Here is a 25,127-nt window from a genome sequence, read left to right on the forward strand (position 1 = left end):
TTTTAAAGATTTTATTTGTTTATTCATGAGAGACAGAGAGAGAGAGAGGCAGAGACATAGGCAGAGGGAGAAGCAGGCTCCATGCAGGGAGCCCGACGCGGGACTCGATCCCGGGACTCCAGGATCAGACCCTGGGCTGAAGGCGGAGCTAAACCGCTGAGCCACCCGGACTGCCCCTGCCAACTTATATTTTATAAATCTTCTGAAATGAGCATATATTCCTTCTGGATTTTTTTTAAGCTACTTTAAAAAGAAAACAAAGGAAGAGCACATGCTAGACTATATCTACTTATTTCTCAAGTATAATAATACTATAATCTGGAGTTCCTAACCTCTCTATCCTTGAGCCTCACCTTAGCTTGAGGCAGATCATTACAAATTTAAAAGAGAGTTTCCATTGTTTAACTGCATTAATTGGATGCTTACCAAGCATAAAGCATTAAAAGTGAGAAGTGGGGTGCTATGAGAACAGTAAAAGGCATGCTTTCCACCATCTAGGAAGATAGGGTGAAAACAGAGACATAGTTGGAGATAAAGAGACCAATTCTCTCATTCTTAAGAGCCAAAACAGGTTTGAAGCAAATGGTATGCCCAGAACACTATCCAGCCTAGCCTGCAAGATTCTCTATAGCTCTTCCAATGTTGAAAGACTGGAAAATGGAAGGAAAGAGGATGGGTCCCAAGAGGCTGGTCTTCTAACAGTGTCTAGTAAACAATATTCTCATTACCAGTGCTTTTTCTCTTCCTGAGACCCCTTTGAGGCACACACACCCGATCCTCTCCACCTGTTCAAATCTCACTCAGGTTACAAGGATCAACTAGAAACCTGCTTCCTCCATAAAATGTCACCACTAGTTGACCACTCAGTTGTCTCTGTCTTCTCTTAAACACCTGATGGCTTAGACTGCTAGGTCTAAGCCAACACTAAGCAGGTGTTGCTTAGACTGCATAGGCTACTAACACAGAGGTACTCTGTTAAAAAAAAAAATTACCTTAACAAGTGAATAAGGAGAAAAAATTTAGAAAACAAATCCATTCAGTGTGACCCCTGTCCTATATATATATGTATATTCAATCATTCAACTCATTTTACATTGAGTACCTGCTAAGTCAGGTCCTAGGCTAAAGTCTAAAGATACAGACAAAGATCCCTGGGTGGCTCAGTGGTTGAGCTCCTGCCTTCGGCTCTGGGTGTGATCCTGACGTCCCGGGATCGAGTCCCACATCGGGCTTCCCGCTTAGAGCCTGCTTCTCCTCCTGCCTATGTTTCTGCCTCTCTGTGTGTCTCTCATGAATAAATAAATAAAATATTTTTAAAAAATAAAATAAAGATACAGACAGATATGGGTCCCTACTTTCAGGGATTGTAAAGTCAGACATTAACCAAGCAATTCAAATTGTAATGAATGATACAAAGAGTGAAGGAGAGGGAACTAAATAGGAGAAGGAAAGAATGATGTGCAACTTTTGTGGGAAGGGGGTCAGCAAATGCCTTTTAAGCCAAGATCAGACAGATGATTAGAAACTACGTAGGTGAGCATGGAGGGTAGCATGTTTGAGGGAATGGAGGTAACATGCGCAAAAATCTTGCAGAATGAGGAAGTGTAGTGTACCCAAGGACCAAAAGAATACTAGAGCTGGAGCAAAGAGAGTAAGAGAATGACATGACACAGCCAGACAAGTAAGTGGGAGACAGATCACAGAGGGCTTTATATGTCATCCTGTATTAGTCAACATAAGCTAGGTTATGCTATGGTAATAAACAGCCCCAAACTTTCAATGGCTTGACAAAGATAAACTTATTTCTCACCCACATTACATGTTTGGCACAGAACAGTGAGAGGCTCTGCTCACATAGTCACTCCAGAACATTCACTGAGGCTGGGCCATCATCTTGTAGTTGCCATCTGAAACACATGGACTGCCCTAGTTTTCATGGCAGGGGAAGGGTAAGGAAGACTGAGTTACAACCCAGTGAATGGCCTCAGGTCAGAAGTGACACTCGTCACTCCACTCATCGCCAACTGGCCCGAACCATGCCCCTAGCCTCACCTGTCTTCAAGGCAGCCGAGAAGTACAAGGGGGTACAAGGACTATCTAGTAGATATTGTGGTCTTTGCCATATCATAAAAGGTTTGGATTTGATCCGGAAGTCAGTAGACACCATCAAAAGATTTTAAGGGACACAATAACTCTGCATCAGACCTGGGTTTATTAGACTGTTTTTCTGGCTACAGTGGGAAGAATAATTTGAAGAGGAGAGACAAAAAGCAGAAGGACCACTTAGGAGGCCAGTGCATGCAGTCTCAGTTACAAGATGACTGTGGCTTGGACCAGGAGATTGGAAATAAATGAATAGATTCAACACCATTTAGGAGGTAGATCCACAGGACTTGGAGGTTGACAGAAGTGAGGAGAGGGTAGGGGGAGTGGTCAAGAATGCATGCCTTACTTTGTGCTTTATGTGCCTGGGTTAGTGGTGGAAGCATTTGCTGGGTCAAGCAACATTTGCTGGAGTGGAACAATTACAGTGATGGGGAGACAGTGGTTAAGTCTCCAAGGACAGAGACCAGCTCCAGCTAATATCTAGCTGGATACATAGGAGGGGGTTCAGTTTTTGCATTTCAGAGCTTACACAGTCCCCTGCATTATTTCAAGAAACTTCTCCATAGCTCCTGGGGGGAGAAAGCATCATTGATTTTATTACCCATTTTTGATACTCTTTTTTCCAAAATTTCTACATTTAATGATTATTCATTTGGACACTCTCCCCACCACTTCACCTCTAAAATTAGTGATTACAAGAACCCTCCAGATTATCATCAAACTAGCCATTGCTTCATTTGTTCTCCTAATTGCTAGGAGGGGAAAAAGATAATCAAGTGGTTGCTCTAATCTGGGAACCTGATTTTCAAAAATTACTTGAAATCTAAATTGAGCTTTTTAAAGCAGTACTTAAATTTTGACTCCAGTCATTTCATTAAGACTAGCACTTGCTGAGAACTCTTTAAATAAGTTTTGAATTACCAGTGCCATGTAAAGCAATTGGAAAGAAAGAAAGCTTTCTTGTAAGAAAGACGTGGCTTGGTTTTTTGGTTTTTTTTTTTTTTTTTTTTTTTGGTGGTTTGGGAGTTTTGGGTTTTTTGGTTGTAGGTTTTGTTTTTTGTTTTTTGTTTTTCACAAACAGGATTTTTCTTATTAATGTATCACTTGATTTATTGAATAGCACCTGGATAAAAAGGTGGTAAAACAAATGCTGAGCTTACACCCATTCCTGTCAAGACTTCTCCAGTGAGGCCTGCCTGGGTTATGTGAACCTTGCTCAGCCCAGTGAACCTCAAGGATATCATTTCAAATGAGTGGATGCAAATTTAAGAGATCTGCAATCCTCCCCCAACTGAGCTATTAATCATGTTGGCAGAGCACAGGGCAGACCAAGAGTCACACAGAGCCCTTTGTCAATGTTGCTGATGAAAACACTGAAAGTATTGCTCACCTGGGGACAGAACAATTAGGTAGAGGCAAAAAAAAAAAAAATCAACTTATTTCATTGTAGCTGTGAACAATCATAAAGAACTTTACTCATTCAACTCAAAGAATATATATTGTCCTCTTACCAGGTGAACAATGGAGGGATAGGTGCTCTGGGGAATGTGAGGCATTGTCCCTAGTCCAGACTGCCGTCAGAGCTTGCCCAGACAACTTCTGTAACTTCCTAACTGGTCTCCCTACTTCTGGGCTGGTACTTCTTTTTTTTTTTTTTTTTTTTTAGATTTATTTATTTATTCATTCATTCATTCATTCATTCATGAGAGAGTCAAAGAGAGGCAGAGACATAGGCAGAGGGAGAAGTAGGCTCCCCACGGGGAGCCTGATGCAGGATTCCATCCTGGGTTGGGGGTCATGACCTGAACCTAAGGCAGATGCTCAACCACCACCCAGGCATCTCCGGGCTGGTACTTCTGCATAACAGCCAGAATGAGCTTTTATGTATTTATTTGTGTACGGTAAAATTTACTCTTTTTGGTGTCCACTTCTATACATTTTGGTAAGTGCATACAGTATAACCACACCACCATCAAGATAATAGAAAAGTTCCAAAAGTTCCAACTTTTCCAAAAGAAAAGTCCTGCCAAAAATACAACAGCATGCTGACTCTATCATCAGCCCCTGCCCTGCCTCCCAACCACTGGCAACCACTGATCTGGTTTTTGCTCCTATAATTTTCCTTTTCCAGAATGTCTTATCAGTGGATTCATACAAAATGTAGCCTTTGAATCTGGCTTCTTTCACTTAGCGCAAAGCATTTGAGTTTCATCCATGTTGTTGGGTGTATGACCAGCTAGTCCCTTTTTATTGATGAGCCATATTCCACTGTATGGATGTGCCAGAGTTTGTTTGTCCACACACCAGCTGAAAGACAACACAGTCATTTCCACTTGTTAGCTACTATGAGTAAACTACTATAAACATCTGCATACCGATTTTTGAGTGGGCATAAGTTTTCATATCTCTTCAGTAATTACGTAGGAGTGGGACGGCTGGGTCAGATGCTAAGTATGGGTTTAACTTTATAAGAAACTGCCAAACTGTAGCATGAGCTTTTAAAAGCATAAATCAGATCATGTCACTTCTCTACCTAATCCTGCCAAAGGCTTCCTATTACACCTAGAATAAACTTGAGCCTCCCAGGACCTTAATGACCCAGCCCCTGCCTATCTCTGTGGTCTCTTTACTTTACCACCTGCCCCTCACTCTCTCTGTTCCAGCATCTGTTTCTTTCTTGACTTTTCTCAAACTGTTTTTTCTCCTCCTCAAGGTCTTTCCACTAGGTTATGATCCCTCTGTCTGGAATATTCTTAGCCCTGTCTTCACATGGCTGGCTCCTGCTTGTCATCTGTGTCTTGCTTAAATGTCATCTTCTCAGTGGGATCTCCTTGACCCCTCCCCCAAAGTATGCGTCTCCCCCTGCTGCTGTCTATCACATCAAAGCACTCATTTCTATCTGATATTTTCTTGTTTTGTCGTCTATTTACTGGTGGTGCCATTTTTAAATCACCCCTTCTGGGCCACAGCTCTCTCATCTTTAAAGACAACGTAATAATGCTACTTCCCCTTCTTGATTTTCTTGTTCACCATACCACAAGCTTCTTAAGGTAAGAACTTCCTCCTCTTTAAGATTTTCTACATTGGCTATTTTAATCATCTGCGCATTGTCATAAAAAGTTCTTAAATGGGCAAATTCCCTTTTACCTCTATAGTTGCATCTCTACATTAGAATGAGATATGTGGCTTTAGGGGGCAACTTTGTCAGCGTATTTCAGCCTTCTGAAGGAATTGAACTCAAACTATAGCACAGTTAGTGGTTGTGCTAAAGCTAGAACTAGATTGCAAGAGCTGGTTTTTACATTTTTCAGAAATTCTGCTAGCTAGTTGTAAACCACTAGTAGATATTTATATCATAGAAATTAGTAAACTCTACAAAACAAGGCTTGCTCTTTCTTTTCTATTCGTTTTCTTTTCCTCCCCTTTTATTATTTTCCTGATTAACGAGCATATCACAGATTAAGAGATACAGAACAAGAAATAATGGTGGGGAGATGAAAGTGTTTAAAGGAAGTAGTAAAAGATGGTCTTAACATAAAGATTCAAAGTTCCAAATGGATTCACATTCTAGCACAGATGATTATCAAATGTATAAACCAGAGCAGCTTCATGTGCACATGATTCCACAAATACTCACTGAGCACCCACTGTGGGATAGGGCAGAGATGGACCTGTGTGAGCTCTCTGCCCTCGGGTGGCCACCAGTCCACTGGAAGGAAGGAAGGGAAATGAACAGTGTGGTGTGTAAAGTGCCACAGTGGGCGAACACAGGGGCTGCAGCCCACCCAGTGGCATTCAGGCGTGGCTAGAGGAGGAAAAGGGTGGGAGAGTGCCCAGGAAAAGTGGATGAAGGAAGAATGCTCCCAATCAGGGAAGAGTATCATAGTTTATTTTCACCCCTGCTGACCTCAGTAAAGAATAAGAGCAGTACCTACTTTGCAAGAGAGTTGTCAGAGTGTATTGATACAGTGAAGTAACTGGGAAGTACTGATAAAAGATGGAAGTTGACCAAAGATGACAGTAACATCTGAACTGGCTTCAGACCAGCCTGAGTAGGACTTCGCTGCTCATACTAAGGGAGACTGACTTCTCATGGATCTTCTGTGTTTTCAGCCAAACCTCACTGCAAGACACCTCCTAGAGAAGAACAAAGGCCGGCAGTCAGCCCGCACAAAGACCCTGTCCCTGGTGCCCTCATCCTCCCGAGGCAAAGCAAACAACACGCCCACCCTCCGCAGGGGCCCTGGATCCAGGAGGAAGGGACCTGGGCAGTTCTCCATCACAACAGCCTTGAACACTCTCAACAGAATGGTTCATTCTCCCTCTGGGCGCCATATGGTAGAGATCAGCACTCCGGTGCTCATCAGCTCCAGCAACCCTTCTGTGATCACCCAGCACATGGAGAAAACAGATATTCCTCCCAGCTCTGTGGGACAGGTAGGAAACAAACCCTTGGGATAAGGCACCTTGGGATTAGGCAGGTGACACACACCATGTCACAAGCAACAGTGGATATTGAGTACCTGCTGAGCAGCCATAATGCATTAATAGTGTATATTCTGTGTCAGAACTATAGACACATGATCTCATGTTGTCCTTGAAACAGCCTCTTGAGTTAGGTGGTGTTACTGTTACCCCCATTTTACAAGTAAGAAAACTGAGGCTAAGAGGAGTCACTGGGGATCCTCACAGATATTTTGCTTTCCCATGCTAAAAGCCATGATGTGATTCCTGTCTCTTAAAGTACTCCCTCCAAATAAGGGCATCCATTTTCCAGAGAAGGTTTTGGCACTGAAATTCACTGTTCCATCCTGTGGCGATGTCTTAGGCATCACATGGAAAGGAAGGAAAAGAGAAGTATGGGTTAAATGTGGGTTACTAGGTGTTTTCAGAACTGGCTACATAATCTGCAGGGCCCAGTGAAAAGTGAAAATGCAGGTCCCTTGCTCAGAAATGGTTAAGAATTTCTATACAGCAACAGCAGAGCATTAAACCAAGGGAAGAGCCCTTCTAAACACAGAGCCCCTGTGACTGCATATGTCACACACCTATGAAGCCAACCCTGCGTGTTTTTATATGTATTATCTAGTAAGATAATACATGTAAAGTGCTTAGCACAATGCCTGGCACATACTAAACATCCAATAAGCATTAGCTCTTAGTATTATTATTATTAAGCCAGAACACTGAATTGCCAACTGAAGGGAGATAAAGCAAGCGGCGATTGTGGCAATCCAGAAGCAGAAGTACTTCTAACAGCATGTGGCTATTTAGGTTGAAGGGTACTTTGAAAGATGAAGGACTGGAGGTATGAGGCAAAGTAATTAAGAATAACTGCGTGTTGGGGATTCTGCTGAAAACACTCTTTAGAACCATGCAGGTGGCAACTTGAAAGGACAAACTTCAGCTTGCACTGATGTATTTTTTTGAAGCTGTAAATCTTGTTTTAAAACATGAATCTCTACCTTGGGATTAAAGGACTTAATTGGACTCTAATCCCTTTTTAACAAGACAAGGAGGAGGAGAAAGTCAAGGGCTTCTCAAAGACCTGTGTACTGGTCTAAAATGAAAACAATCACCGTCTACGACATTTTATATCTTGCACCACTGTCTGGATCTCTAAGAGGCTGGCAGCTCGTGTACTTCAGCCCACCATCTGCACTACATACACGAACGTGGGCACACACACACACACACACAAATACATTTTTCCCTCCACATCCTCCCTCCTTACATAAAAACCCATAAATTTCTCTTCCTACACACACATTCCAAATGCTTTTTTACAAGTACGTACACGCTTTGTACCCAGTTCTCCCTCCAACACACATACACACACACACACACACACACACAATATACACCCTCTAAAATGAGGGGCCTAGTGACTCAAAATTAAGCCAAAGACTAACTGAATTTTTCTGAAGCCATTTTTTATATAGAGAGATAGATATGTAAAGTACAGCCTACACTCAGTAGTTATAAGCAAACTCACTCAGCTGTAAGTTGGTTTCCCCAGAGATTTAGCCAAGAGTCACTTTTCATGTGCCTTTTTAATTCTTCTTTCCAGTCATTTACCTCATCTACAGAAAGGCTGAACCAAAGTGGGGAATCCTAGTAGGATTTAAAATAAATAGTATCCCCCAAAGAAAGTTTTAATAAAAAAAATAAAATAAAATAGTGTTACTTCCTAGTTTTCACAGATGGTGAGAATTCTGAAGTATGACATTTGCATATCTTATTCCCAGGAAACCTATGCACAGTACTGATAGCCTTTCTCAATTCAGATGACAGTGGATTATAAGTATTTCTACATGTTTGCCCAGATATTGTCAAAAACACTCTTAAAATGCTTCACTTATAAGCTACATCTAAAGATGGGTAAAAAATTGAACAAATGATAAGTTCTTTTGCTTCCTTTTTTCTCTAACATCCTGGAGAGCTGAGTTTGGGTCTAGTTTTTCAAGCTGCCTTTACCTTCCCCATCGCACCACCCTAGTTCCTAGCAGGCACCCCATAAATCAAGGAATCAAGACTTCTGACTTAAACATCTGGGAAGATGGTGGTGACAAATACTCAGACAGGAAAGACTGGAAGAGGAATAGTTTCCCGTAGAAAGCTCACAGGTCAGTGTAACTCTTTGAACCAATAAACATCTTTTGGGTGCTTACAATATACTAGCAACCATAGTTAGTATTGGGGATTCAACTACCAAAGCAAGAAGAACAGCAATAATAATCCTGAACACTTACTGAGACTAGTATGATTGATGGATAGAGAAATAGACAGATAGATAGGATAATATCCTCTGATAGCAAAGTCTTTATTTGCTGCTGGTCTCCTAAGTCCCACCCTCTATCCTAAAAGATAGTAAGACTCTTTGTAGAGGAGGTGTTATCACCACTTTACAGCAAGGTAATTAAGGTCTCACCAAAAATAGTATGGTCATAGTTCATGTAAATAGTAAACAGTGAGAGTCTGGATTAACCCTAGAACTGTGTGATATTAGAACATACACTTTTGTCACTGCACTATGTCTTCAACAGAGGCCTCATCAGGCAACACTGTTATGATGTCAATGTGGTTCATCTTGGGTGTCTATAGCCTCCCTTCTCTCAGACGCTTCACCAGACTCCTATTAGACTTCCAGGCCCTACAGCATTGTTTTCCCCACCCACTCCATTCCTCAACAAACAATTGCCCTAAGTCTTTTACGCTGAAAGATTGTCATTTGCTATCACACTTTGTTCCTTTATGAATTATCAGCTGTGTCCAACCATTACATACACTGCCGAAGATACTATGAGTAAGCTCTTACTATCAAGGAACTCCCAATCTAGCAAGGACACAAAAATGAATGACTAACTTTAGTGGAGTTAAGACTTCTAACATGAGATGAGGCCCTGCTGACACCCACACTAGCTTTAGCAGTACAAAGACTCAGAATTTAACAACACAGAGCTATAGACTGAGAATGCTGTTCCCTTTCCGATTTTCCCCAACCCTCTTGATGATACTAAGAAGGTCCCAGTTTGGTTCTGACTCTTGCTAATAATCTGCCTCTGGAAGGAGGAAAGAGCAGGGCCTGAGGGTCAGGGCTTGAGGCAAGCTGTTGCCCATCTCTGAACTGAATAACACTGAACATTTTTTCATGTAGTCTGATGGGTTATCTTCCATATATGGTAAGTAATACAGTTTTATGTTCACAGAAGTATATGAAAAGAGAGGCCAAAGCAAGGAATTTTGTTTTCCTGTTGTTGGTGTTGTGTCTTCCCACCTGTGGGAAACCACCTGACATTTGGCTACAATGTCAGGAAATGACCTCAAGGATAAACGTTGCACTAAATACAACTGTACTTAGAAAACAATTCAGGATTAGACCCGAGGAGGCTGAGGAGGCTCCCTGGGAAAGGGTGATGGAGGAGGATAAGTAGGAGGATTGGAACCCATGGAGTTGGCCTTCAGGCTTCAGAGTCCTGAAGATGATCCCTAGGTCTGCACTGAGAAGGGATGCCTTAAAAGGAGAAAATCAACAGCATGGGACACAAGTTAGAATGAAGTCCTTCAGCAGTGGAAGTCACAAGTGCCCACTCTAGAGATTCTAAAATTCACTTATTCATGACACAGAGCCTACTTGTCCCATTTCTCCCACACTCACAGAACAATGAAGTGTTCTTGTTTTCTCTAACAGCAGACTTCCTAAGAGGTTCTGGTCCCTCAGTATACCCCTGACTTCCTCCTCTCTCACACACCCCCCCCACCAGTCCCCCTTCCTGCAGCCTGCCCTTCCTCCTGTATCACAGATCCAGGTTAGTGGGATTGCTGGACACCTAGAAAAAAGCCTGTCACCATTCCAGAGATTTTTCTTTCCCTCACCTCTTACATTCAGTTAGTCAGCAAGCTCATTTTGCCACCTAGTTATATAGCTTCTGTCCATTCCATCTCAATGCCTTAGTTTGGGTCCTCATTTCTTGCCTAGACCATTGCTTCAGCCTCCTTCCTGTTCTCCCAGAGCTCAGGCTCAATCACCACCCTCACCCTGTCTGCCCCTTCACTCCCACCCATTCTTCTAATCATGGCCTCTATCACAATTTCTTGAAAACCCAGATCCATTCAGCTGCTTCTCTTGCCCAGACTGGTTGCCTGCAGTCCACAGAAGAAGTCATACCTGCTGCTTAATGAGCAGCCACTAAAAGCCAGAAACTATAACAATTTGCAAACCTACAGACTATCCTCACAACTGTTAAGAGTATGCACTGCTATGCCCATTTTACCAAACAGGAAAACTTGGGGACAGAAAGATAGGCAACTTGCCCAAGGTCTCAAAGTGAGAAACAGACCCAGGATTTGAGGGGAGACCTGTGCTCTCTCCCCTAAATAAATGAAGGCATTCTAGGCCCTCCATGATCTGGCTACAGTCCCCCTCCCAGCACTCCGAGATCCCCCATATGAACGGCACACACACACACACGAAAATGTATGCATGTGTGTGCACATATACACACAAGAGTGTGCACACACACAAAAGTTGCAGTGATCTCCCTGACCTTATTAAGCACAGTATGTATACACTAGGCCACTCTGCTGTGGGTCCTTGTGCCCGGCATAGTATCAGTGTTATTATGGGCGATGAACAAATGTTTGTTGAATAAATTAAAGGCTGTTTCTCCTGGAATTTATTTTTGGTGCATTCACCTGTCACAATCCTATCCACACCCCAGAGGCCTATACGCATACCATTTCTTCGAGGAACTTCTTGCCGGTTCTCCCTGGCAGAATTAGTATCTCCCGCTGTGTTCACAGCATATTGTTTATACATTCTTCTTTGCACTATCCATACTGCGCGCCTATCTTTCACCATGCTCATTGAGACTGGATACTTCTTAAGGGCAGGGATGGTGTTTTGTTCATTTATGTTACTGTTGACTTCCCAAAAACCACAGTAAAGGTTTGTAATAACATAATTTGCCTCGAGAATTAAAAACAGAGTCAAAGACCTCTGACTTTTAAAAATAATTACCAAACCTGATCCCTTCTTCTGTTTACCCAGAAAACAAAAGAGATAAGATGGTGGAAAATGGCAGTTCCCTAAGTCAGGGTAGGAATGTGATTAACTCCTGCATGCCTCCTCTGCCCCCACCCCCACCCCCCCGCCACCCCCCAGGATAATAATGACAACTCCAAGCATCTTTCCTGGGCTCCTGGGAAGATGAGCTGTCACAGACCTTGGGGAATTCTGAAGTCTTGTAAGTCTTTCCTTTCAATCCTATATTTGAAACACTGAATAAAGTAACTTTTAGGAGCTTGAACTACTAGTCCAGATCCTCTCCCTTTCTCTCTTTCATGGGAGTTTCTCAGCCCGACTGCCATGAGAGATGGCAATATTTAGATAATTTCTTTCCTTTGGACACAGTCTCAATGCTAGTTTATGCTTAGGATTCTAGCTAACTCTCCTTTTCTAAGGTAATTTACAGAAATATATTTAGCCTATTCTTATAGTCTTATGTTAATACCGCCTAAGATAAAATTTTCTATCTTTCCACTTTTCACTCAATAAATCCCTATTCATAAATGAATTTATCAGAGCACTCTTGAACTGGCTGGGGTGGTCCCAAACAGTTGTGGCTAGAAAAATAGAAAGCCACCATTGAGTGGGTACATATCTGCTCAAACTGTTTTGTTCCATGTCATCTTACCTGCCCCAAAGTATCTTCTGTGGAGCCTAATAGGTGCTTGAAATTTGTTTGGTAAGTTTTCAAGAGTGTACCCCTGGCCAGAGACAGCCCCTTGAACTGTTCTCATAAATTATCAGTAATACCTGAACAGGAGTTCCCTGATGGACATCCAACAGTAAGAAAAGACACAAGGTAGAACCACAGGAACTCCACTGCCCTCTGCTCAGCCAGTTCCCCCCGGGGAAAAAACTATCACAAGCCACCTAGAGAAGCAGTGTTTTGTCCAGGAGAAACCCCTATGGTCTTGGACCCAGCCACCTCTTCCTCATCTCAGTGAGGAAACTTAGGGTGAGTCAGTAGCCACTCTGTGCCTTAGGATTCCATCAGAACAGGAGTAACCTCTACCTCAAAAGATTGTTGGGAAATCAGAGTAGGCAAAGTGGCTATAAAGTGCTTGGCTAGCACTTTGATTATTGTTTTTGTTATTAAATATTTTAGCAGTCAAAATTTCATAGACATCAGTTGCTAGATTTCTCGTCGATCACTATGTTGTACATGTCTTTGAACTTTTTATAATGGAAAATTTTAAACATATGCAAAAGCAGAAAGAAGAGTATAATGAACCCTCATGTACACAACACCAAGTCTCAACAATTATACACTCATAGGCCAGTCTGACTTCAGTTAGAGCCCCAGCCCTGAACCTGCTCCCCAACTGGGTTCTTTGGAAGCAAACCTCAGGCATCCTATCATTCCATCCACACGTATCTCAATACCTCTTTACCAGTTTTAGTATTTTTTTCTAAGAGTTGAACATCACCATAATACCATTCTCACACATTAGAAAGTCGGAAGCAATTTCTTTTTTTAATTTAAATTCAATTAATTAACATATAGTGTATTATTAGTTTTGGAGGTAGAGTTCAGTGATTCATCAGTCTTATATAATATCAGTGCTCATTACATCAGTGTGGGCGGTGATTTCTTAAAAACATTAGTCAGCCACTGTTCAAATGTCCATATTAGCCTTCTAAATGTTTTTTTTTACAGTTGATTTGTTTAAATGGCATCCAGATGATGGATTGGAAACACTTTGCATTGGGTTGATATGTCTCTTAGATTTCTTTTATTCCACAAACTCCTCTTTCCTTGTTTGGTCCTTAGCCATGCATAGGTAGCCTGGCTACCTAGAAGCCAGGTAGTTTGTCTTGTTGGATTTTTGCATTCTGAGTATTGCCAGTTGCATATTTGCAGCATTGTTTAACACATTCCTCTCTATTCTGTGCTTTCTGTACACTGGTATTTAGGTCTGCAGACTTAATCAGCTTCAGGCTTGACTTTCCAAGAATACCTCATAGATAATGCTAAGTACTTTTTTTTTTTTTGGTTTTTGTCTTGTTTGTTTAAGTGCACAATTCATTGGCTTTTAATATATTTATAGCATTGTACATCTGTTACCATAACTTAAAATATTTCCTTATTCCAAAAAGAAAGCCCACACCTCTTAGCCATCACCCCTAAACCCCCCATTTCCCTCCACCCCCCAACTCAGCCCTAGGCAATTCCCATTTACTTTCTGTATCTATATACTTGCCTATTATACTCATATAAGCAGAATCACAGAGTATTTGGTCCTTGGGGGCTTGCTTCTTTCACTTAGCATTGTGTTTCAAAGTTCATCCATGGTAGTAGGTGTCAGTACTTCTTTTTTCATAGTTGATAATATTCCATTGTGTAGAATATTATGTGGATATACTACATTTTGTTTATCCAACTATCAGTTGATGGACATCTGGGTTTTTTTCTTTGACTTTTTAGTATTATAAATAATCCTGCTGTGAACATTTGTGTACAGGTTTTTGTGTGGGCAAGTGTTTTCACATGGTTATATAACTAGGAATGGAATTGCTAGATCATATGGTAACTTTATGTCTAGCTGAGGAACTGCCAACTATTTTCCCAAGTGATTGCACTATTGTACATTCTCACCAACAGTTTATGAGGGTTCCAATTTCTCCACATCTTCACCAACACTTGTTTTACTATCTGTCTTTTTTATTATAGCCGTCTTAATGGGTATGAAGTGGTATCCACTGTGGTTTTGATTTGCATTTCCTTAATGGCTAAGCGTCTGTTCATGTGTTTATTGAATATGCAAATTCTTTAGAGAACTGTCTATTCATATCCTTTGCTATATTTTTTAATTGGGTCATTTATCTTATTACTGAGTTTTAAAATTCTGTACATATGTACATATATGCAAGGTGCATGTCTCTTATCAGACATGTGACTTGCAAAATTTTTTACTATTCTGTAATTGCCTTTTCATGTTCTTGGTGGAGTCCTTTGAAGTACAAAAGTTTTAATTACAGATAATGTCCGGTTTATCTGTTCTTTCCCTCATTGCTTACATATGTAAGAATCCATTGCATAGTCCAATTTCACCAAATTTACCCTACAATTTCATCTAAGACTTTTCTAGTTTTACATTTAGGTATATGAATTTGGAGTTAATTTTTGTGTATGATGTGAGGTCAGGGTCCAGATTTTACATGTAAAAGAATGTCTCTCATTTTGCATTGATTCAGATTCATGTGTTGTCAGCCTTCTCTGCCCATTATAAGGTTCCCCATCAGCATTTCACCTAATGGTTTAAGGTGCTGTTCATGAACATTCATTTGAGGTTGCAAATAGTGACTTTCCAAATCTATCATTCTTCCTAAATTATTTTTAAGCTGTAGTTCTTCTACAAGACTGACTACTACTTTCTAAGGGCTGATTATGTGTAACATGCTGTACTGTCATACCTACTTTATTTCACAGTGATTTCCAAACCTGTATATCATAGGTGCTCAGCATATGTTGAGCAATCCAAAATTCATGCCTCAACCGCTATATCCCTTCTGTCTCTGTTTCTCTCTCTCTCTCTCTCTCTCTCTCTCTTCCTTGTTTGTTCCTGGGCGTTTCCCTAGCTCAAAGATAGGACTCATTTCTCACCACCTTCTCACTTGGCATGTTTGCCATCACTGAACTGCTGCTACCCTTTTTCCACTGGCCGCTGCCAGCCAGGCTAATCTCCCCCTGCCTGCCTGTGTCAGTCTTCTTGTTTATATCCTTATCACTGCCCTCAGGCCAGCCTCAGCATCCTGGTCTCTTCAGCCATTTGCTCATCCTCCCACTCCTCCTAAGGTCTGGTTCCCACCCTGGGCTAAGACTAGGAGAAAAAGCCTAGGTTTTCTTCAGCCTGGAAAAGAAAGGATAAATTTGAGAGTGAGTGTTGATTTTATTTTACCAAACTTGAGTTTATATACTGGCTTTATACTCCCGGGTCCAGAAGAGGAACAGAACATAAATCAGAGCATGAGGGATTTCATGAGTTCCAAGAAGTCTCTACCATCACAAAGGTTGTGAGAAAATGAATACTGAAAATGCTGAAGGAGCCTATGGAAACTATTACTGTTGGGCTTTGATTTGGGTTTTTATTTTTCCCTACAGAGGAAGGCAGTTTAATATAAATAAAGAAGGCTTTGAGTTAGGCAAAGCTTCATGCCATATTTTGCCATGTAATTCGTAAGGGACATCGAACTGAGTACCTTACCCCATTGAGCCTTAGTGTCCTCATCTGCAAAATGGGTAGAGGCTTTCATGAAGAGTCATTGGGGCTACCTATGGCCATTGCTATCACCTTCTTTCCTCCAAGCAGAGCTCTTAGAACATATCATCATTTGTGTCACTGAGGAGAACCCCTGACTTAAAGAGGCAAGTGAAACATCTTCGAAAATCTAGATGTCCTTTTGAGCTGAATGTCCTAAGGTATATTTTTCACAACTACTGGCAGACATGAGGATGATCTTGTCTCATACATAAGAAAACTGGCAGGAAAATGTACTTCTATGACAGATTCAAGGTCTTCCAAAAAAACTTGTCATTGCAATTTAAGACAGAATTAGGAGTCCTTATATAATTTAATGTCTCATCTTTGGGTCCTATAGTCCCAAGTGGTGATAGCCATTATTAGCACTGGACTTGCCATCACAGACCCAGGTAGGCCAAAGAGAATCTGATCTGAGCTCCCACCACTTAGCTGCATGGCCTTGGGTGAGGCATCTTTGCCTCTCCAGATCCTAATTTTCTCGTTTTCTAGGTGGAATGATGAAACTGATCTTTGGCAGTTTAATTTGTTAACAGAAAGCCAGATAACACCATGAAAACCTGTTCCTATTATTTAGTGAATGATGGTCATCATTGTGATCCCTCCTTGTGCTCAAGCACACCATCACACAAGAGACCTGCTTCCTTTCTGCCTACCGCAAAGATACAGTAGGTGTCAGGGAGAGTTCTCTGAGGCAAAGAGCTTTCCAGTAATGTTTCTCAGCACAGGTCTCGAATGAGAAAATGTGGGCTTTGGGGACCACCAGATCCAGGATGAAACTCTCACTCTGCCTCTCACTGAGCAGTATAACATTAGGCAAGTTACATAATCTCTCTGGGCCTCAACTGTTCATCTGTGAAATGGAACTAATTTTTTTTTAACTTCATAAGATTGCTATGAGGATAAAACAAGGCAGTACATGTATGTGAGATACTGGCCAGGTTTGACAGTGGCAAATAGCTCAATAAATGTTCACTCTGTTATTAATGCCAGGTCATGTCAGGAAGCTGTAACCATCCTCCATCCCCAGGCCTTGCTGAGAATGACATTCATGAGCCACACACATCAGAGGATGATCTGTTGGAGCCTGCCTCACAGTGCAGAGGCTTCCAAGAGCTCCTTTGCTCCCCTGATAAACAGTGACCATTTCAGAAGGAAGGGAGCAACTTTTGGCTTATATCTAGAAGACCCCTGGGGCAACTGTACTTGCTCAGTTCAGATCTTCAGCTATAATCTCCAGGGGAACCCTCGGGAAGGAAACCAGGAATGGCTCCAGGAAGAAAGGCTTTGGACAAGAGAGACCAAGGTGGAGATTGAGGCAGAGCTGTCTGTCCACCATCTTCAGCTTTTTTTGTGAGCCCATCTTCACCTTGAGTAGTTGCCCAATCTGCTCACAGCCCATCAGTAAAGCAGCCAACAAAGAATTTCTGGGTGCCTCCCACGGGCCAGGCACAGGTAATGATCCCTATTCTTGGGTCATGGTCCCTATTCTTACAAACCTGCAGGCTAGCAGGGAAGACCAATAAGAAACCAGGTATTATACATACTTGATTACGAGACTGTGAGTGTGTGAAGTGCTGTGAGTTAAGGATGGGAAATGATGGGAATTTGTGAGGGAGGACCCACCTCGTCTGGGAGGTCAGAGAAGCCTCCCTGATGAAGTGATCTTCAGGTGGAGACTGAAGGAGGACAGAGACAGCCAGGTTAAAAACAAACAGGTGAAGCAGGGTGCCCACTGGCTCAGCCAGCAGAGCTTGTAACTTTTGATCTTGGGGTCACAGTGGGCACGGAGCTTGCTGGAAAACAAACAGGCAATGCAAGGTCCCACCAGCTTCTCTCCTCAGCCCCAGCAGCCCAGTTCCCTTTCTCCTGAAGTCAGGGCAGCAGATGCCAACACTTGGTGCGCGGCCACACCTGCGCTCCTTGGCTCCCCACCACGCCCAAGCTTCCTGAGGTCCTCTGCGGAGAAGTCTCTCTGGTTTCTGGTGACCAAAGCAGGTTCAGTAATTAAACCCACTATTCGGCTTGCTTCCTTGATTCAGCATTTCTCCAACAAGAAGTTAAACTTGACATCATCACTTTGCCCAATTAATCCTGGCAGGTGAGGCACTCAGGAGGCCCAACCCTGCCCAGGTGAAAGAGGGAGCAGCCCAGCTTGCACTTCAGACATTTTGAACACAAACTCCTTAGCTCTGGGAGCCAGAAGCAGGGGTAATAGATAGCCAAGGTCAGTGGGCCCGCAACACATGTGCTTGCATGCTCCCTCGTGCTTTCTCCCCCTCATAGAATCAGCAAAATCGAATAGGAGGGCAAGAGAAAGAGAGGCTGCAGGGCAACAGACACAAGGAGGGCAGTAGAGAGGAAGATGTGGGGCATTGGTATCCCCCTTAATGGCACAGAGACCTTGGCTGTGTGGCTCAACATTGCAGAGCCTCAGTTTCTTCATCTTAAAGCCGTAAAACAAATAGCACCTTTCACATAGGTCTGTCAGAACACTGAGTGAGATGTTCACAGACAAGATTTCTTGGCCTCAGTGCTGTTGGCACTTCAGGCCAGATAATTCTTTGTCGTGGGATTGACCTGTGCACTGTCAGGTGTTGAGCAGCGTCCCTGGTCTCTCCCCGCTAGATGCCGGCAGCACCCACCACTCAGTTGTGACTATAAAAAATGTCTCCAGCCATTGTCAAATGTTCCCCGGGATTGAAATCAGCCCCGGGTGGCAACAAGTGAGGTAAAGGACAGTCACAGGGCCTGGCATATAGTCAACGCAGAGTAGATGGCAGCTAACATCAGGCATGTGCAAGGCAAAGGCCCTTTCTGCGTAGCCACAGCAGACCCTTCTTTCTAAACACATGCGAAGAATATAAGGGCCTTGGAGAAATCTGGAACTTTCCAAACGTGGGATGGGTAGGCTTGCCAGTGCCATCACTGGAATGTACAAACAGAGATTAAAGCAGAGATTAGTGTGTCCCTGGCCAGAGAAATTGAAGGGATCTGTATGTTGAGTAGATTGTGGGAAAAGATCGCCTTTATACTCTGCTCAACTTAACAGGAAAGAAGCTAATTTTATGGTGTGGGTAGCAGATGCCAGACCCAGAGCCAGGGTGTTACATACATCTTGGCTGCTGAGAATTGTGAATAGATGTTATTTCCACCTTAGATGGAAGAACTGAGACTCAGAGAAGCTAAATACCTAATTCAGAGTTATCAGCAATTACATTTTAGGGTTGGGTCAGAATCTGGGTCTGACTCTCTTCCAAACACATGCTCTTTCCCCACCCAAGCGGCAAGAGTGGGGCTTCTCACATGCTGACTTCATTTAGGGATGATTCTGGGGCAGGAACAGGCTCAGTTTGGAAGAAGGATGGAATTGATTAGCAATGTCTGGTATGGACCCAGGAATAGGAAGTGTGTCATGAGTTTGCCACTCATGTACAGGCCTATAATCCAAGATTCAGTGATTCTACATCATCTTCTGTGGCATTATCTGAAGACTACACCAGGCAAGGGGCACATCTGGGTTTATTCAGCAAGTAAGCAACTGCACTATATCCTTTCCTCAAAGCATGAACTGAAAAATAGGTCTTCATATGTAAGGATTTCTGCGGAAGAGACATGCTCTTAGATGATTCCCATGGAAAAGCAAAATATGCACCCCTGTCACGACACTTTGGTAATGCTTCATGAATTTTACTTTTGATGTGGAACAGTGCTCTCAAAAAAGAAAAGAAAGGAGAAACTTTTTTTTATAAATTTATTTTTTATTGGTGTTCAATTTACCAACATATAGAATAACACCCAGTGCTCATCCCGTCAAGTGCCCACCTCAGTGCCCGTCACCCAGTCACCCCCACCCCCCACCCACCTCCCCTTCCACCACCCCTAGTTCATTTCCCAGAGTTAGGAGTCTTTCATGTTCTGTCTCCCTTTCTGATATTTCCCACTCATTTTTCTTCCTTTCCAAGAAAGGGGAAACTTAAATGAAATAGGCCACTTTCTTTTAGAGAAAAAAAACAATGTTCATTATATTTTAAAACACGACTTTGGGAGACACAATATCCATCCTTCATCTTCTCTTCCCACTCCAAAACAAGCAAGGCCTGGTGGAAAATTGCACAACTAGATACATAATAAAACCTGCTTACATATGCAGAGAATATTGTAAACACCAGTTTGTCTGTTTCCAGACACTTCAGCTAGGGAAGATGTGCTTTCTCACGGCTGGGTCTGGGGCAACCCTGAGGACACAGAGGGCAGAGTCGGAAACGTGAACAAATCATCCCCACCAGCTAGGCTCAGATCTGGCTACCTAACTGAGCTCTTAAGGCCTTTCCCTACCACCTCTGACTTCACCTGAGCTGGCACAGATTATAGAAGGCTCACTACCTTGGTGGCCCTGTTCACAAGCATGGCGTGCCTGCCACATGTCAGGCATTCGTTCATTAAAGATTTACTGAGTACCTCTTATGCACCAAGTCCTGGGCAAACACTGGGAGGCAAACCCTATACCTGTGAGCTAGCACATACTGGGTCAGGGAGAGAGTTCATTGTTTCAGACATTCTCCTGTGTCAGTTTCAAGTACATACAACATTGACAAGGTCAGAGCATGCCTATCCTTTATTTTCAAAGTCCCATTCCTTATGCCTGGAATCAAGTGCTCTCTGGGCTCTCATCTCTCTGCATAAGGAGAGAACGCGGCCATGGGGAGAAGGACTATCCACCCCACACTGTTTGCACCACCTGGCATCTATCCATTGTTCATTCATTTCTTTGAGCTAAAATGAGATCAGCAAACTGCAGCCCATAGTCCAAATACGGCCCATAGCCTGGTTTTGTATGGCCTATAATCTAAGAATGGTATTTACAGTTTTATTTTTTTGGTACGATTTCATTTTTTTAAGTAATCTCTGGATCTATACTGGAACTGGAACCCACAACCCCAAGACCAAGAGTTGAATGCTCCACCAACTGAACTAGACAGGCACCCCAGTATTTATAGTTTTAAATGGAGGGAAATCAAAAGAAGACCATTCCATGACATGTGAAAATTATATGAAATTCTATTTTCAATGTCCCAAAATAAAGTTTTGCGGGCACACAGCCATTCTCTTTATGCTTTGTACTGTGGCAGCACTGAGTAGTTGTGACAGAGACCCACAAAGCCTAAAGTATTTACTACCTGACCCTTTAAAGAGAAAGTTTACTGACCCTTAGGCTAAAACATTGCTCCCTCTCTCCTCCTCTAAAATGCAAATACCCACTGGTCTAGCAATTTCTGAGGTCCTTTGTGAGACCATGTATATCTGGTCCCTTCCACCAGTTCAGGGAAGAAGGACAACTGGGTGCCTGAGAGGGCACCACCTGAACCCCCACAATAATTGATCTATGCCTCCAGGTGCACATTCGTCATTTCACACCTTGTTTTGGAATTTATCTAAAAGCTGCCTTACTGCCAATAACTCTGTAAGGACAGGGTAACTGGTGCCCTCTGACCCCTCCAGGGCTAAGCCCAATTGAGCTGGACACAAGGGATGTTTGGTAAATGTTAGTAGGATGTGTTAAGTGAGGAAGTGGGTAAAACCCAGCGAATGTATGTGTACCAATGTGTATGAGTCAATAAATGTAAACAAGAGACTGGATAAATATATGAGTAAAGCTTGAGGAGCTAGATGAAAGAAGACATAAATGACTGAGGGAATTTTTGTAAAAGTGAGAGATTGAACAAAAAAATAAGAATATGAGCGAATGTAGGAAGGAGAGATCTATGAGTGAGCAAGTGAGTGCAGGCTATGGGGTCTGTACAGATGCCATATAATGAGGACACAGGGTATCACTGCCACGTTCTGCTGATCACGTCATTTTGCCTTGCTTGCTCATGCCTTGCCAGCCATGGGATTTTGAACTTAATTGATGGCTTCTCTTACTGAGGGTGTGCCCATGCTTTAGTGCTTTAGCATCTGGGGCTTCTGTCAAGACAAAAACACTTGCACCCTTGGGCTGGAAGCCAGACAGCCATGCCTATGAGACTGTGGCCTCCCTCCCATATATGGACAAAATATGCCTTCAGTTAATGCATCCTCAGCCCCATCTCTTCTCTGTGCTACAGGTGAATAGGACCGATCCCAAAGGTATAATTCCAAGTGCAAAGGATGGGCAATGTGTTGGTTTGGGGTGAATTTCATGTCTGAGGTCATCCTAACCAGGTAGGAAAATGTGGAATTAAAAGCACCCTATCTAATACACGTCCCTGCAGTTACTTTGTTTCCTCTAGAATGCAGACTTTGTTTTCTTCTTTTTGTTTTGTGTGTTTTTGTTGTTTTGCCTGCTTCCTCAGTAGAATATAAACTCCATGAGGACAGAGAGAGGCACACAGAAATCCCAATAGATATTTCTTGAAAATGAGTGAAACACTGTCTGGAAAACAAGTATACCAACCACTTCAACCAGATACCAAGACATGATTTCATCTGCCAGTGGTGGGCCTGACCTAACTCTCACCAACTACCAACTGGCACATGTGACCTTCAGCATACCATTTCCCCTCTCTGAGGCTCAGGGGATTAAATGAGATTATCTTCAGGGTCCCTTCCAGCTCCCACATGTTAGGATTCTAAAGCCAAGGGGAAGGGCCTTTGGAATTTTCAAGACTCACATAATTGGCATGAACCTGAGTCCCCCGGCCACAGCACTTAAAAGAAAAAAAAAAAAAGAGTTTGGTTATTACATAAGGGACAGCCATTTTATCCAGTCTGTGATGGGGTAAAGTGACACTGAGTGTGGTGACATCTTTGTTTTGGCCAGTGGCCACCTGAGCATGTGTGACTATCCCAATGTGGTCAATTCTCTCCCGCAGAGCCACAGCCCAGCCTGGCATCCTACTGCCTGTGCCTCATGAAAGCCATACAAGTATGCCATAAAACCTCTGTCACTGGGAAATCTCTTTTTAATTGTCTTTACAGAGTCCCCAGAAACCACAGAAACCCTTCCTGGCTCAGCCTGGAAAATGAGGTACAGAGAGCAGAAGAGGGCTTGTCTGAAGGTTCCAGCCCCCACTGACTCCTGCACCCTGAGAACCCTTCTGCCTTTCCTGCCAGCCAGTCACTTGGTCCAACCTCCAAAATGCACACACTGCTTTGCATAACTGAAGGGAGCTCTGAGAGGGCCAGCTCTCAAGTCAGGATTTTTACGTTTTTTTTTTTTTTAAGTTTATTTATTTAAGCAATCTCTGTGCCCAACATGGGGCTCAAACTCACAACCTCAAGATTAAAAATTGCATGCTCTTCCATCTGAGCCAGCCAGGCACCCCTAAAGTCAGGACTTTTAGGTATGAATCCCAGCTTAGCCAACTTGCTGGCTCTGTGGCCTTGGGAAAATTACTTTAATATGTTTTTGCCTTGACATTCTCATCTATAAACTGGGAATGGTGATGCTAATAATAGAATTTAACCTTTTGGTGTATTGTGAGGATTATATGAGATAACAGAGTACTTAGGAACAGGGGGCTCCTAGCAAGCATTCTGTACATACTAGCTCTTGTAGTTGTGTGATTTCCAAAATCTGTTTAGGTATCCCCCCATTTTATCTCAGTGAGATTATACACCCCTTGAGGGCAGGGATTGTGCCTTCTTTTCGACCTCATGCTCACATTGCCACACCTAGCAATCAGAACACTTAGAACAACTTGAGAGGAAGGCATCACACATTCCCAAATCTTTGCTCTCCAAATGTAAATGAGGATCTGCCAGTCAAAATCCACTGGCATGGCACATAGCCTTCTTTTGAGAGAAATGACACCCCCCTTTTGTGGAAAACCATTGTTGGGAGAAGAAGCTGAGTTAGGGAACCTCTAGAGAAGATAAAGAACAAGAAGGAAAACTTCTCCCAAAAATATACCTTAATAGTTTGTTGTTAGCAAATTTTAACACCAATAGAAGAGAGAACTGGGAAAAGGATAGTTTCTTCACAGCTGCCCCAGAGGGTTTAGACACTGACTTTCTTTACTGGGTGCTGGGGTATCATTCTAAAGACTAAAGATGCAAATAATCCTTTTACAGTTGCTCTAAGGAGGGTCCAAAATTAGGGATCCAGTCCTAAATGCAAGTGCATGTCTTTATCCCTTTTTAGCAGGTATCATGACACCTGGAAAGGCTTTACTTTCTGTTTCCTTCAAGTGCAGTGCATGAACCTGGAAGGTGAGATGCATCAATTATATAAACAGCCTAGGGCCCTGGGCATATATGGTTTACTCAGTGAAAGGGGAAGACTGCAGAGTGCTCACTGGAAGGGTATTCAGCCTCTTTAGAACCAAGGCTGGGCTCTCAGGGCAGGGATGGTGGTCTGTGGTGGCAGCCAATCAAAACTATTTAAATCTAATTTGAGACAGAAGAGGGCAAGCTTCCCCTGAATCACAAAGACAACAAGCATGCTATCCAGAAATGGGCTTTAAGCACTGGCTTGGGAAATGTCACGTGTCCTTTTCACTCATTGTAGATCCCTGAGCCTGCCTTTAGAAAGGACTTTGCAGCCACATCCCATCAATCCCATGAGAAGGAAAAATTGTTAAGTGACCAACCACATCAGAGGGTTTAGCCTCTGTCCAGGGTGTTTTCCCAAGTGTCTCCTATGATAGCGATACAGAAGAGAAAAGCAGACTTGCCACCAAAAAAGGTATTAGCCTATGAGAGCTCGAGATCCTACAGTTCCTAAGATCATAAATCCTTCATTTATTGAGAGTACTTACTCAAAGAGAGCAAAGACAACTGAATTGATAATGTGGTGGGGCAGTGAACAATTTTTTTTTCTCTTTTTAAAAATGTCTACTGAGGGCGCTTGGGTGGTTCACTTGTTTAAGCCTCCAACTCTTAGTTTCGGCTCAGGTCATGATGACAGGGTCATAAGATTGAGCCCCATATATGGCTTCACACTCAGTGAGGAGTGTGCTTGAGATTCTCTCTCTGTCTCCCTCGGCCCCTATCCCCCACTCACAAGCTCACTCTCTCTCAAATAAATAGGTATTTTTAAAAAAAAATTTTAAACAAAAATGTCCATTGTGGTTGCAGTGATTCCTCTGAGAATTTAAAAATATTAATAGACAACAAACACATGGAAAGAAGTTAACATTCTGAAAATGCCAAATGAATTTGACATTGTCAAATGATTTCTGGACTCACTAAATTCTTTAGAAGGGGTTTTT

At 42.6% G+C, this 25,127-nt stretch overlaps 1 protein-coding gene and 1 long non-coding RNA gene across 7 annotated transcripts in view; one reads left to right on the forward strand and one right to left on the reverse strand.

The window, feature by feature from the left end:
- SH3RF2 (SH3 domain containing ring finger 2) overlaps window positions 1-25,127 on the forward strand; it is a 133,964-nt gene that overhangs the window by 65,292 nt on the left and 43,545 nt on the right. For all 6 annotated transcript variants that reach the window (XR_005355496.1, XM_038530509.1, XM_038530508.1 and 3 more), the window contains exon 5: window positions 6,220-6,543. Coding sequence is in view for 5 of the 6 variants with exons in the window: in XM_038530509.1 (XP_038386437.1) it covers window positions 6,220-6,543 (324 nt within the window). In the remaining variant the exon portion in view is untranslated. The remainder of the gene's footprint in view (window positions 1-6,219; window positions 6,544-25,127) is intronic.
- Window positions 4,327-25,127, reverse strand: part of LOC106557863 — a 34,631-nt gene continuing 13,830 nt past the window's right edge. Inside the window, exons 3-4 of the long non-coding RNA XR_005355497.1 lie at window positions 6,042-6,243; window positions 4,327-4,413 (exon numbers count right to left, since the gene is read on the reverse strand). This is a non-coding gene — a long non-coding RNA (uncharacterized LOC106557863). The remainder of the gene's footprint in view (window positions 4,414-6,041; window positions 6,244-25,127) is intronic.

Source organism: Canis lupus, chromosome 2 (assembly GCF_011100685.1).
Source record: "Canis lupus familiaris isolate Mischka breed German Shepherd chromosome 2, alternate assembly UU_Cfam_GSD_1.0, whole genome shotgun sequence".
NCBI lineage: Eukaryota > Metazoa > Chordata > Mammalia > Carnivora > Canidae > Canis > Canis lupus.